General features: G+C 44.6%; 2 protein-coding genes across 2 annotated transcripts in view; one reads left to right on the forward strand and one right to left on the reverse strand.

Annotated features, from left to right (window-relative positions):
* The window catches only part of nudt19 (nudix (nucleoside diphosphate linked moiety X)-type motif 19), a 2,725-nt gene extending 835 nt beyond the window's left edge, over nucleotides 1-1,890 (forward strand). The window contains exons 1-3 of the mRNA XM_083691661.1: nucleotides 1-315; nucleotides 539-746; nucleotides 998-1,890. The exon at nucleotides 1-315 is cut by the window's left edge and continues 835 nt beyond it. Coding sequence (XP_083547787.1) covers nucleotides 1-315; nucleotides 539-746; nucleotides 998-1,224 — 750 coding nt within the window. The 3' untranslated portion in view covers nucleotides 1,225-1,890. The remainder of the gene's footprint in view (nucleotides 316-538; nucleotides 747-997) is intronic.
* Nucleotides 1,891-8,076: 6,186 nt separating this feature from the next.
* Nucleotides 8,077-8,811, reverse strand: LOC310819669 (regulator of G-protein signaling 9-binding protein; the record flags this gene model as incomplete). The annotated part of the gene is made up of 1 exon (XM_083690998.1): nucleotides 8,077-8,811. One exon carries the CDS (start codon nucleotides 8,809-8,811, stop codon nucleotides 8,077-8,079), a length of 735 nt encoding a protein of 244 aa, XP_083547124.1.
* Nucleotides 8,812-15,000: the final 6,189 nt, after the last annotated feature.

Here is a 15,000-nt window from a genome sequence, read left to right on the forward strand (position 1 = left end):
TTAAAAAGTATAGAGGACAAAAGAGACGGTGATCAAATACAGCCCGCATTGACGACTGTTAACGAGCTCCTCTGTGACCATAGCGAACTGGCTAAATGGAGGTTGCTGGTAAACGAGAATCCCTCTAACTTCATCCGAATGTGCAAAGAGCTGGAGTGTTTACCAAACATTTGGGCTCTGCACGAGTGGGGTAATTGGCTGACCCCTGCTGGCGTCTATGGGAAGCAAAGGAGGTACGACACTGCCTTTTACATTTGCTGCTTGCAAGAGACACCTCATGCCGTCCAAGACGAGAAGGAAATTGTGCATTTGAAGGTGATGGATTCACCCCCGGGGTGAATGTGTTTCATGGTCGTGAAAGTGTGTTGTTGATGCTGATGATGAGCTGATGCTGTATGCATTATAATATGATCTTTCAAACCCCTCTTTCTTTACTTAGCAGTTATGTATTGGTGACATGGTCAAAACAATCCCCGTTAATTAGTGCCGATTTGATAATAAACATCCAGACTCAAACCTCTCTGTTTCTATCTGTCAGTGGTCCACACCGCCAGAGGTACTCCACAGCTTCCAGGCCCGTGACATGTGGATAGCGCCCCCGCAGTTCTACGACCTCAGCCGCATGTGCCGCCACCCCTCTCTGGAGTCGCTGCACGGCTTTGCCGGCCAGCGTGGCTCACTGGGCTGTGAACGTTGGCTCCCCGTCCGCCTGCCGACCAACAACAGCTACATATCGGTCCTGCCAGGTGAGGCGTCGGCTCGATCTGCTGCTACATACCTACGTGACAGAGTGTGGTCTGATCAACACCAAGTGACTGGTTAATTGGTTAATTGCTGATGCTCCATACAAATTGATGAGATGGTTGCACTGACAATGGTGTGTGTTGATATTGTGCTGAAGGCACTTAAGCTGTTAGACCCTAACTGTGTGTGTGTGTGTCTCTCTCTCTCTCTCTCTCCCCCTCCCCCTCCCTCTCCATCCTCCTTTCCTCATCAGGTGACGTGCTGTACCCAGAAGACAGGTCGGGCCAGATGGACCAGAACATGAGCCCAGATAGGAAGAGCCTGGAGGAGATGGATGAGGAGCGCGCCGCACCGTTCCACCGCATCGTGTGCCTGGACCCCTACACAGCTGCTGTCCACATCACCATCACGCCCAAGTACAACCATCTGCTGCCCTTCAGTGGTCTTACCCTGCCAAGCAGCACCAACAGCCATCTTTGACCATGTTGTCGCCCATTGGCCTCATACTGTAGCCCCCCCTGTGGTTGATATATCCTGCCCATTGGACTGATGGAATTCGCTCATGCCAAACTCCACCTTCCTAATGTAGACATTGATATCTGTGTATAATTGTGTATAATTGTGTATAATTGTGTAATAATTGTGTCTGTGTAATATTGTAAAATCGAACTGTGTAAAATATTGCTCATGTTATTTTTGTAGATAATGAATTTTAAAGAATCGACAAGTGTGTTTTGTCTTTTTATGTCCTTACAAATGACCACATTGCCTGTGGTCTGTGCTGTTGTTCATGGAAAGGTGTATTAGAAAGTAAGCTTCATGAAACTCATTTGGAGTTTGGGGTTTATTAATATGAGATGGTGAACTGAAATCGAGTAATGACTTTTCTTTCTAAAATGTTATTCCCTTATCACTGACATAGGTCATAGACTATGTATTTTTTTTTAAATCTAACATTGTTGTAGAAAACGTACATGTACTCACACATATAATGGACTGTACAGAAATATCATTCAATCATTTTAAATATCATCTAAACATAGTAAATTGGGATCTAGGAAACGCAAACAATATGCTAATTATCTTAATAAATCAATCATCACCATATAATATTTGATATCAAAAGTATGTCTCAGCAAATGTTAATACCTGATCTGCATTCTATAAGTGCTACAGAACTGTACAGTCCAGTTTATACAAATATAATAGGCACCAATATGTAGTATTGAATCAAAATTACTTTTTAGAAATTGTATATACTTTCTGTTCGGTAATTAGTCCTTATTTCGGCCAAAATAAAACAACATATTATGATCCCATCACTTTCCATTCAGCTCTTAATTCGTGCTTTTATTTTGAAGTCGCGAAGCCGGAAGTTGTAATGGAGCTAAACGCAGGTGGAGCTCTGCTCACTGAAACACTGAAAGTCGGAACAGCGCCACAAAAACAACCAGTGGCCCATAGTGATAAAAAATACCATAGAGTGAATGGAAAGAAGTTGAGAGAGTTTAACTATAAACTTTCACGAACGGTCCTCGGTTTAAAACCGGGCGAACAGTCCGTATGGATGAATGTATCAGATCGACTCATGAAAAATAATTTACAACCAAATAATTTATATAAGTTACCTACACCAAAACTATGAGCCATGAAGGGCCATTCGTTGTCAGGATCTACTGTGTAGTTGTTGAGAAATGCATAGGCCTACCTTGTGAAAAATAAAATCTCATATATGTTCATATATGTCTATGGTTGGTGGCTTGACTCTGGTCAGAATGGCAGAGGTTTTTTTTGTATTTCTTTCTTTGAGGAAGACAGAGGTCAATGGTTTTGTAATTGGTTTTCTGCCCAGATGTTATTGAGGCACTGTAGCTACTTTATGGCTGTGGCCTAGATCTATACTGTTGTTATTGACTGTTGTTCAGGCTTTACATGATTTAAGCCTTATATTTGAGATCCTAGGTATCTGTAGCCTATAACATCTCTAAACCCAGCTATGCAACCATAGTAACAAGCTTTCTGCCAACTGTATGAACTGACTGACTTCAAAAAAAGAGTGCCCCCAGCAAACAGGGTGTGATCATCCTCCACTGCAGTGGCAGCACAGTGGGAGGTTCCAAGTGTTGCCCACGGGGGTTTCCCAGCGCAGCAGTGTTCCCTCTGGCAAATCAATGAAACAGTGAAATAATCGCCTCTAAGAAATCTGTCGGACTGGTTGTTCCCTGTATCTGCCATTTGAAAGCTCATTACATATTTATTGCTTTCCTTCTCGTGTAGTTCCACAGTAGTTTTCTATCAGATCGATTAGCGGTTATTTCTGCTATCTTTTGTTGAAAGGCATGCATGAGTTTTCAAGACTCTCTCCAATCGAATGTGTTTTCTCCTTGTACTCCACAGTATACGTACGTTAATTGTTGATAGTGTAATAAAGTTCAAACAGAGATGGCTTCTCAATGGGCCTACCTGCTTACACTATTTACCATTTATAATATATTTCTGCCTGCTATGATTAATTTCCAACACCCTTGAAATTGATCATGATTTGTGACAAACGGGTGTAATTGCATCTAGGTCTAAAGATGCTCTGCTCAATGTGAACACAACACAGTGCCTCTGGACTTCAGATGATCATATTGCCGGTAACGATGGCTTCCTTACACCCTGGCGACCAGAATAGTCGTCATTATTCTGCATTATTCTGAGTCCAGTAGCTGCTTCAGTCTCGCAGACAAGTGCACTCTGGTCATGACGAGGAGGGGAGCTGTATCGAGGAGTGCAATCAGGGAGGGGGGCTGTGCTGGAGAGGGCTGGAGACAGGAACACTCTTTGAATGAGAAGGACTGGCTTAGTGCTGTGTGTATCTGAGGTGATTAGTCTAGGTGACGCTTACTGATGGAAAGAGGCTCAAGGTAGGGGATGTTCAGGAATGGAAAATAAATTGTTATTGTCATTCTCTTTTAAATCTCTTTTTTTAATCTCTTCTTTTAAAACTCATTTTTAGAGACTAGACTTTAATCGATGGCTTATTATTTTTAATGTGTCTGTGTTTTACTGTTTCTACTCATATTTTTGTTTTTATTTATCTGTTTTATCTATTTGTAAAGTAAACTTTGTAACAGTTTTAAAAAGGTTTATTATCATTATTATTATTATTATTATTATTATTATTATTATTGTTATTCCTTAAAAACACTCTTACAATATGAGGAGATGTTCCTGAGTCAGACTGGATATTATATCCTGGGCCTAACCGTAATGAACAATGACACACAAAATAGGTTTTAGCGCACAGAAGGCTATGAGCCATAGTGAAAATAAGAACTTCTGCCAGGAAGGAAGTGCTAGAGTTTCAGTGACATTTTGACCCTGAAGTACTCTTCAGGATTCCAGGATCATATTTGGACACATAGAGATTGTTTTACATTTGGGGATTTATGATGAGGATTCAAGATGGCCTGATGAATTGCTTTTCCGGGGGCTCATGAATAAATGATGAGTTCTAAAGGTCAAAGACCCCATAATGGACTTTCATTGATTGAGTTCAGTTCATCTGTCAGCCTGCTGATTGTGTGAATGGTTCCTGTCTGCTCTCCTGTACGCCACTGTTCTTCATACATGCCTGTGTTTACTTGAGCTGGATGCATATCGCCATCTGTCTCCACTCTCGACACCACCCTCCCTTCCTCCCACCCTCCCTCCCTTTCCATACCCCCATCTGTGAGTGTGTGTGTGTGTGTGTGTGTGTGTGTGTGTGTGTGTGTGTGTGTGTGTGTGTGTGTGTGTGTGTGTGCGTGCGTCCGTGTGTGTGTGTGTGTGTGCGTGTGTGTGAGAGTGGAGGGGGTATCGTGCTACACCCCTCAGCGCTGTCTGCCGGAGCGCTGTGGATGGTATCCATGGCAACAGGACTCGGTACCTACCTGCCTGCTCCGTCCAGATGTGAAGGTTCCTCCCGAGAGCTCGGCCTATGAGCGCGCTGCGTGGAGTGTGTGTGAGAGTGACGGCGTGAAGCGAAAGTGGGCGTGTGCGTGGGCATAATCAAACCACATGATCTCAGACAACTTCAGAGACGTTGATAACTCAACCTTTGAGATGCCAGTGGAGAATACTCAATACGAAAACCCCCACATTCAGCGAAGGGTTTGTGTCCCAATTAGCACATACTGTGCACAATGCTTTAGAATCTGAACCTGTGAGTCAGCGATGGGAGGGGATTGTAATTGGGAGAAGGTCCTGCATGACGCCTGCATTGTGTTCCTGAGGTAAACAAAGCCAGATTCCCCTGAAAATGTTTTCATACCTTGAGGGACAGACGTGAAAGTGCACTGTTTTGAAAAAGCCTTCTCTCATCCGTTATTTAAATCATTTCTCTTTCTCCCTTGGTCATGTTTTATTAATCACCCTTATATTTTTGGATCTCCAGGATGCGATGTGAGAGGCTCTCGATGATGCAAACCTGTCATGAATTTCAAGTGGTTTATGTGACTCATTGTTGGAAGAGAAGAGGGCTTAATGTCTGTCTGAAGTGACAGTGAAAAGAAAGACAAAATATCACCCCTCCGTGATTGCAGTGTGAGAGTTGGTCATGCAACAGATGTTCAGGCACCCAAGTCTTTCTTCTCTTCTCTTTCTTCTCTCTCTCCTCTCTTGCCATCTCTGTCTTTTTATTCCTACCCAGAACCTTTCACTCATCCTTGAGGGACGGGGGAGAGAGGAGGAGAGATCATGGTATTCTATATAGAATAGCCTTCTGTCCTGATACAATGCAACACAATACAAAATCAGCATAGATTCAGGAGAAAACTGCAGGCTCTCAAACCATCTCAAGGGCTCTCAGCACATGCTCAGGGCTGCAAAAATCCTGTAATACAGCACCCACTTAGAATTAATTTTTATACCTCTCTGGCTCTGTAAATGCATTATCTGCACGGTTGGGTTTAGTGACTGGCCTTTAAATGCCAATGATCTTCTTACCTTCGACATGAGTCAGAAGAAACCTCCTGAACAGGAGGGGGGCCCCTCATTAGAGCACTCAATGGAGACGTCACACAGCAAGGAAGGAAATCAATCGATCTACCGCCAAGTGCACCCGGAGCTGTTGGTTATGCAGATGGATTGGTATGCCTACGGCTTGAGTTTTATTGTCTGCATTTGGAAATGATTTTGTGGTTCAGATTATCGGGGCAATCGATGGTCTGAGACCTGAGGAGGGTGTGTTTCAGAGCGCATGGGCGCTTTCCGTCTTTCACACCGCAGTGTACATTACAAGAGGTGATTAAGGCATTATGAGAGGTTATAAAAGAGTCCCAGGCCGTTCACACTGGCCCACATCAATGAGGGTCTAATTTGAGGTGATGCAATAAAGATAGATTACCGCTTGAATGCCTAAATCCAACCGCGGCCTGCCAATTTCAGTCTTCGAACTAAATTGGTCCGATGAATCCATTTACTGACATTTGGTCTGTTTATAACTTTGTCCCTCAATCGTATTCCCTGCTCTCTCTCTCTCTCTCTCTCTCTCTCTCTCTCTCTCTCTCTCTCTCTCTCTCTCCCCTCCCCCCCCTCTCTCTCTTAATCTTCTAATCTCACATTCCCATCTCCCTGACCGGATCCCGGAGGTCCGTCTTCTCCACCTGTGGCTTAGCTCTTGCTCTAGCCAACGTGCCCCAGGAGTCAACATCCACGTGTTGTCCTGAGTTGGCTTTACAGACTTACAACTAATCACATTAGAGACCCAATGCATCTTGAGGCCTCTGTTGCCAAATGTACCTTTTTAATTGCTCTATTTGTGTCAGGGCTATCTTTGTGAGGTAAAGACGTGTTGTATATCTTGCCAAGTTCTGCACATCTTAGGATGGCTGGTCTTTGATGCTCAGCAAAAGAAGAGTCCTAAATGAAATCCCACTATACTTATATACTGATAGTATAGACCACCATCATTACCATTATCATTATCATTACAATACAACATATAGTCAATTGAAACCGACAGGGTCAAAGAGCATCAAGGTTGTCTCAAAGAGTACATTTAGAAACTCAAAACAGTCAAATTAAAGTATGTCTAACTTTCCTAAAAAGAATAATGAAAAACAATAGGAGTTATCAGTCCTGGGACATACTCTGAAAATCAGTTAGACTCTTCTCCACCTAATGAACAATAGCAATGCTCACGGCCTCCAGGCCTGTGCCATGGACCACCGTCAGACACACACCATAGAGAGAGCATATAGACATGTAACCAAAACAGTTCTTGGTTTTTGTGAATCCTTTGAACCTTTGTGAGCTGTAAATATTATGAATACTTGAGTAAAACTTGTATGTCTTTCACATTTTTATTATAATAAATATACTTCCTTGTATGTACACTATTTGAAACAGGATTACATTGTATAGTATGTACAAACCCATTATGCAACTATTGCAATGTATGCATTCAAACACTGCTCAAAACTAAAAGAAAATGAAAATTAGAGAATATGTGGATGTGTTTTGGAAAACAAATAACCTGACATAGAACATGGATTGTATTGAATATATGTGAAATCCATGTACAGTATTAATGGTTGGTTGTGATGACAAGTGGTCTCTATTCTCTAATTGAAATCAAGTTGAACAAGTCAGTACTACCTTTGCAGGTATGTTTTAAAGTGTAGGCTATATTATTCTGGTTCAGTGCAATGATGAGAAGCCAGTGAATGAACCCCTTGACCTGTTTGTGCCTTGTGATGGACAAACACAGATAGATATGATCATAACTATTGTAATAATGTAATAAAGTCATCCTTATTCACGTATCACCCAGTATATCCTAAATTGACATTTCTGAACATTATTCTGCTTAAATGTCAGCAATGGGAGCATCGTAGAGTCACGGGGATGGTTTGCTGTCAACATTACGCATATAAGCTTTTTGACTAATCCACTGGATTATGTGCCAATACCGACATTATTTAACCATTAACCATTAGCTGATGCGGCCTGTCACATTTATTCGCTTCTTACAAAAGCACATTAGGCTACACTACAGTCTCTGTAATACTTGTACAATCTGCGAGAAATCATTCGCTCCACTCCCTCTCCAAACGTCTCACATTTCTAAATTAATCTATAGTGCAACTTCTCAAAGCCACTGAATACATTCAGAAAGCCTCTATGAGGCTGAACAACTCCTTGCATGCGTCCTACAGTCAAAAGCACCGTTAATGCTCTCACTTGTCATGGAGATGCATGGTCCCTCGTTGTTCAACAGTGGCGTTTCCCATGGCACATAACCTGGCTCTCCCTCAAGGACCATGTCTGAGAGTTGTTGTGTATTTGTGAAGTTCAAAGGCTGGTTCAGAGGTTAATTACTAAGTATCCTAGAAGACCAGCAATTAGTAAAATAGCGCCGAATATGATTCCGGCGAAAATTCGCATGACGCCCCCCTCGCCGCCTTCCACCCCTTCCTCTTTGGGTTCCTCTTCGCAAATGGAGATGACACCGACGGAGGAATTCCCGACACTAAGAGAGGACTTCAGCTCCGCGCCCACCTCCTGCTTGGCCTCGACCGCCCAGGGCGCCACCTGCACCTTCATCTCCATCTCCTCCATCATCTGGCCCACCTGGGTGATCTCAGACTGCAGCTCCTTCAGGTCCGCTGTGTCGATGTTAGCGTCCGCGTCATACTTCATGTTCTGAACACTCATGGCCCGGGCCGCCACGGTGGTGGTGCTGCCGGTCATCCCCGTCTGGATGAGGTGCCTCGTCGGGACCTTCAGGGGGAATTCCTGCCCGATCTCCAGGGACCTCTTCATGTCCACCTCCAGCAGCTCCATGCTGCTTGAGAAAACCACCCATAGCCGCTCGTATTCGAGCCGATCGTCCTTGCTGATGGTCTTGTCTTTGAGGAGAGCGGTTAGTTTAGTCCTGTTGGCCACGGCCAGCTCCTGGGCTTTTTTGCGGGTCTTCTTGAGCTCCTCTCGCAGGTTCTGCGAGTCCGAGGTGCTGCCCAGGGCTATGACCAGATGCCTGTAGCAGGCGGTCACTTTGTTTAGCGCGTCCAGCATGGTTTTACACTCGTCTTTCCCCATGTTGATTCAAAAATATTAATGCGTATCACCCCAACGAAAACAACTTCAATGGATATGATGATGCGTAAAAGAGATAGCCAACCGCACGATGGTGGTCTCGACACTGTCTTTTTTTTAGTTTCCACGGGAGAACACCAGCCACACAAATCCACTCAACGCTCTGGTCACAGCAAATTCCTCTCTATCCATGATCCTGCCTGCGAGCAGAGAGCCGAGAGCCGAGGGGCTTAGAAATTAATGGGCGCGTAAATGGCTTTACTTTTGAGCTTTCGAAATCGATGGCGTGACAGCACCGTTGCAGCAGATATAGGTGTGTGTCTGTGTTTTATATACACCAGAGGCTGACGTATCAGATTCAGCTACAGGTGTCACACATCCGCGCAACTCCGAGTGGAGACAGAACACTTCAGCGATAGCTTGCCACAAACAGATAAAGATCCAGCAATGGGTCTTCTTTAGACTCACGCCCAGTCAATGCTATGTCGCGCAAACCGTCTCAGCTCACCACAGAATGAGCCATCTTGGTGAGCAAAACAAATCACAATGTCAATGGGTAGCCTCGTGTTTTTCCTTCTTCAGGGAGCTGTCCACTTCAGCACCCTCGTCGTTTATGTTTAAATACCAGTAAGCGCCTTCTGTGGTCACATGCGAGTACAACAAGATGGAACCATTCAGCAGGAGGCATTCAGTAACGCTGGCAAGAGGAGCCTCACGCTTCACCGATTGGTTAGTCACACAACATCTCCAATAAATGCGTATTGTGATTGGTTTCTCACTCACACACCGCCCTCTCCTCTACGGTCAGTGTATGCCTCTATTACGGTGATGCTCGGAGATGCTTAGATTGCAAAACAGTGTAAACAATAATTGGAGAGTTATTCACAAAATATCATCAATATACTGGCGGGGGGGGGGGGGGGGGGGGGGGGTTGAGTGTGTGTGTGTGTGTGTGTGTGTGTGTGTGTGTGTGTGTGCGTGCGTGCATACCTGTGTGTGTCTGTGTGCGTGTTCATGTGCGTGGGTGTGTGCGTGTGTGTGCGTGCCTGTGTGTGCGTGCCTGCGTGTGCGTGCCTGCGTGCCTGTGTGTGTTTGTGTGTGTGTGTGTGTGGATGAAGATAATGTGTTTATCTAGCCAGGTCCCTGCTGAGTTGAGGGGTGAGAGGCAGATCAGACTGTGGTGTTTGCTGGATTGCTCTTTTTGCATTATTGAAGCGGATGGAGCCTAATGATGCAGTGACTGAAGTGCCAAGCTAATGGTGCGGATGCTGGAAGGCTGCTGCTCACCATTGTTTGTCTTGCATAATACAACACCTGCTCTGGGAGGTCTTATTATCAGCAATTATTTGTTCTATTTATTCATGTTGATGTTTGAAGTGCAGAAAATCCCTCGTGATTTGCTTAAATGATAATTTCCTGTTATACAAACGGACAATAACCTGGAACATTTGGGACGTGTCGATGCTGAAATGAAATTTAAACAAAAAAATACCATGTCATGGATACAAACATTGTGACTGATATGTGATTATACATTTCCAAGTACAGATTACCCAAGCATGCACAGGAAAGATTTTTGGATAAAACATAAATGTTAAAATTGCACTATTATTGTGTAAATGCACTGATGTACAGGTTCCCCCCAGCTAAGCACAGTCAGCGGTAGGCCTACGTAACAACCTCATCACGCTGCTCTCATCAGTAACAACCTCATCAAGCTGCTCTCATCAGTAACAACCTCATCACGCTGCTCTCATCAGTAACAACCTCATCAAGCTGCTCTCATCAGTAACAGTCTCACAAGCTGCTCTCATCAGTAACAACCTCATCACGCTGCTCTCATCAGTAACAACCTCATCACGCTGCTCTCATCAGTAACAGTCTCACAAGCTAGGAGTCAGCTGAGTGGAGGGTCCCTCTGTCTCATTGTCGTTGGCTGTCCCACACATGGGACTTTTTAGGTCTCCTAGTTCTCTCTTGTATAAGAGATTATATCTCAACGACACTAACCTGGATGGATGAAGGTTAGGTGAAATAAAACGTATCATTCCTAAAGATTATTACACGGAAAGGGGTAGTCCTATCCACTAGTTATTGATGATCCTGGCCTCAGCGGGTGTACAGATCACTCCCTAACTCCATCTGTAAACAGTTCTCAGTATCAACCACAACCACAACAACAACGTATTCAATTCAGTGGCAGAGCAACCGAGAGGCAACACCTATTTGAACAGAACAACTTATTTTCCATGGTATAGTGTGTTGGAATATATTTCAGCACAACTGGACCTGGACAACTGGATGGATGGAGCTTTGCTTAAATTTTCAATGAGTCACCTAGTCTGTTGGTTCTTATTTATCTAAGCTTTTTTTTTTTTTTAGGGCAAAATCTGATGTGGAACTACGTCAGAGATGAACTATTTAAGCACTGTGACTGTCATCACTTTGTTGTAGAAATACCGGGATATTATAAAGGTCAGTTTGGTCGCAGTGCCGGTACAGCATGGGGGCAAAATAAATGGAATCATTTCATGATGAGATTGTCTCTCTTGAAATCCTCTCAACCCTAAAACACAAACGGTCCAACAAGAACTAATGTTTTTGGTGTAATGACAATGATTAGCACGATGTAACAACATGACCTGATACTAATGGGAACTGAGGACTGCAACCACAACAAAACAGCATTCCTGGTTCTGTAGTTGGAGGATTTTCACCCATCAAGATACCGGTCTTCTCACAGAACCGCCCTCTTCAGTCCATCTGTGTGGAGGACAGGGCACCCTGCACCTGGACACTCCGTGCCCCTCTTTCACTCAGCCACATTGTCTGGAAGGAGAACTCAGAATGTGGAAGCAGACCACATGTTCAGACCAAGTCTGCCCAGCGTCCCAGCTGCCCCTCCCCTTCCACTCAGCTGCCCCTCCCCTTCCACTCAGCTGCCCCTCCCCTTACACTCAGCTGCCCCTCCCCTTCCACTCAGCTCCAATGACCGGAGCAGAACTCTGTTTGTTGCTGTCCCCTCATATTACACCGACCCACTTGACTTTATGCTGCCCCTCTAATTAATGGTAATTATACCCTCAATGAGTGTCAGTCCGAGAGCAGATTGATAATCAAAGCATGTCCCTATGAATTTAATACTGTATCATGCACTTACACACTTATTCACATTCTAGAGTCTTCCTTTAGCATTCTAGAGTCTTTCTTTAGCATTCTAGACTTCCCATTCACATTCTAGAGACTTCCTTTAGAATTCTAGAGACTCCCTATTCACATTCTAGAGTCTTCCTTTAGCATTCTAGAGTCTTCCTGTTTACATTCTAGAGTCTTCCTGTTTACATCCTAGAGTCTTCCTATTCACATTCTAGAATCCTCCTACAGTGACGTAACACACAGGGCAACCAGTAAACCGTGCGACTGAAAGGGCCACCAGTAGCTGAATGACAGACAGAATGCTGGCATGCCTGGGAAGCCTGTGGAGGTAAACCCTGTTTGTCAGTTCCAAATGTAGAGTCATCAGGCTATTTCGGTCCTCTTTCAAGACACTAACAGTGAACCTTTTCCGAGGTCGCCTCCCTTTTCCATTAACACTGTCCCCTTTGCTTCTGCACTTCACCTGTATCTGTTAGATTTTGGCGGCAGGGTTCTGAGTATATTTTGAATATTTGCAGTGGTCCAGCTTAACTCCAAATCTCCCTCTTTGGTTGATTGCTCCGTGCCTTTTGTCTGTCCATTCTGCATAGCTTAATCATTCAAACTGTTTTCCAATCCACCCCCCCCACCCCACCCCCCGACCCCCCACCCCGTTTTTTTGCTTTGTATGGGCTTCTTTACACCTAATCACCATTGGCAACCACTCGTTTTTAAGCGCACTCCAAGGATTTTGTCTGTTATTTTGATTATTTGTTCTCCCAGCCTTTGTATGAATCAGGGCCAGTTACCAGCCTCCATCCATCTGCCCACAGTTCTGGCCATGCTTTACCATTGAGGAGTGTCTGTTAATCAGCCCGAATTCTCACAGCAAAATCCAATTAGTTTGTGTTCCTATCAGTTAACTGGACATGATGCTCTCCCCATCCCCCATTGACCCACTGCATACATAGAATCCCAAACACACTTTCAGACACACACAAACAGACACAGACACAGACACACACACACACACACACACACACACACACACACACACACACACACACACACACACACACTTGTAAACACACAGTTCCATTGTCTCGGCCCTTTGTCTGCTGGCCTCATCTTTTCTGGGCCCAGCAGCGTGACTTAAAAGGCTTTTGCACACCTGTGTTCTCTATTCAACAGGTGCACAGGAAAACTCTGACTAGGAGAAGAAAAAAAGAGGCTCCTGAAAACTGTCTCTGCTCGCAAGAGTGAGCAAGGTGCTGCGTTCCTGTAATGAGATACATAGGACAGAATACATTCAATAAAGCAGCAGGATAACTCAGACAGGCTCTCGTGGGCTAGTCAGTCATCCAGTCCTCCACTGGGACTAATGATGAGGGATTCATTAGGTTTCCTCTGAGGACGCCTCTCTCTTCCATCAACCAGTGTCACATGTCAACCTAGAAGAGGAGACTGCAGGGCAGGCCTGATGTGTGTGTGTGTGTGTGTGTGCGTGTGTGTGTGTGTGTGTGCGTGTGCGAGTGTGTGTGTGTGTGTGTGTGTGTGTGTGTGTGTGTGTGTGTGTGCGTGCGTGTGTGTGTGTGTGTGTGTGTGTGTGTATCATGGGCCAATGGTTATACAGTAGGCGAAATTGTAACTACCAAATCGTTATTCTTCTTATCTTTATTATTCTTCAGTGTTGTTTGGCCATGTGACTCCATGGCTGAGTTGTCGGCAGCTGGTGGTCAGCCAAACTACATAGAAAAAGGAGTGCTTTGGTCTTTGGTCTTTGTCGCAGGCTTATTGTTTCACGTGTTTTCTACTCCAGCCAAAACATCTTTTTGCTCTCTGTCTATTTCAGACCCCTTCCAACGAGCACCCTCTTGGTACCGTCTATTGTTCTTTTTATAGACGCAGAGCAGCTCTTCACCTTGCTTCTCCTGTGGACAGATGTTGTTTGAATGAGCCACACGACAGAGATACTACAGGGATACTACAGGGATACTACAGAGATACTACAGAGATACTACAGAGATACTACAGGGATACTACAGGAATACTACAGGGATACGACAGAGATACTACAGGAATACTACAGGGATACTACAGGGATACTACAGGGATACTACAGGGATACTACAGGAATACTACAGGGATACTACAGGAATACTACAGGGATACGACAGAGATACTACAGGAATACTACAGGGATACTACAGGAATACTACAGAGATACTACAGAGATACTACAGAGATACTACAGGGATACTACAGGGATACTACAGGAATACTACAGGGATACTACAGAGATACTACAGAGATACTACAGGGATACTCCAGGGATACTACAGAGATACTACAGGGATACTCCAGGGATACTACAGAGATACTACAGAGATACTACAGGAATACTACAGGGATACTCCAGGGATACTACAGGGATACTACAGGGATACTACAGGGATACTACAGGAATACTACAGGGATACTACAGAGATACTACAGAGATACTCCAGAGATACTACAGGGATACTCCAGGGACACTACAGAGATACTACAGGCACTGCTGGTGAACCTTTGACACCACAGAAACTATAATCTACAAGGAGTCCATTACATATGGTAAAAGGATGAACAGAGTTACATAATGCTTCTCTCCTCTCCTCTCCTCTCATCCATCTGGAGCTCTGCGAGCTCCTATCCTCCTCCTCTGGGCCACTTGATGAATCAGGCTTGTTTGTGAACCACTGAGGGAACCCAAACACTTAAAGAGTCTCGCATATTAATGCAACATCTGTCTGGGGAAGACGGGGGCTTTTCTGTTTCAGACATACTGCCTCAGTTAAGACGCCAGTCTGGCGCTGGCACCGCAGACGGGCCGTGAATGTGATGAGAGGATGATAGCTAACAGTGTAAGGTGACCTGGCGTGGGGGGGTCACCAGCTCAGGCCATATAAATGATCTGCACCCTCTGTAATCCAGATTAGGAGGTTACTAAAGGCCCTGGGATTAGCACTATAATGCTCACTAATGCCCCTTTTAACACAGGCAACCTCTTCTCCTCCT

This window comes from Argentina silus, assembly GCF_951799395.1.
Source record: "Argentina silus genome assembly, chromosome: 19".
NCBI classification, from domain to species: domain Eukaryota; kingdom Metazoa; phylum Chordata; class Actinopteri; order Argentiniformes; family Argentinidae; genus Argentina; species Argentina silus.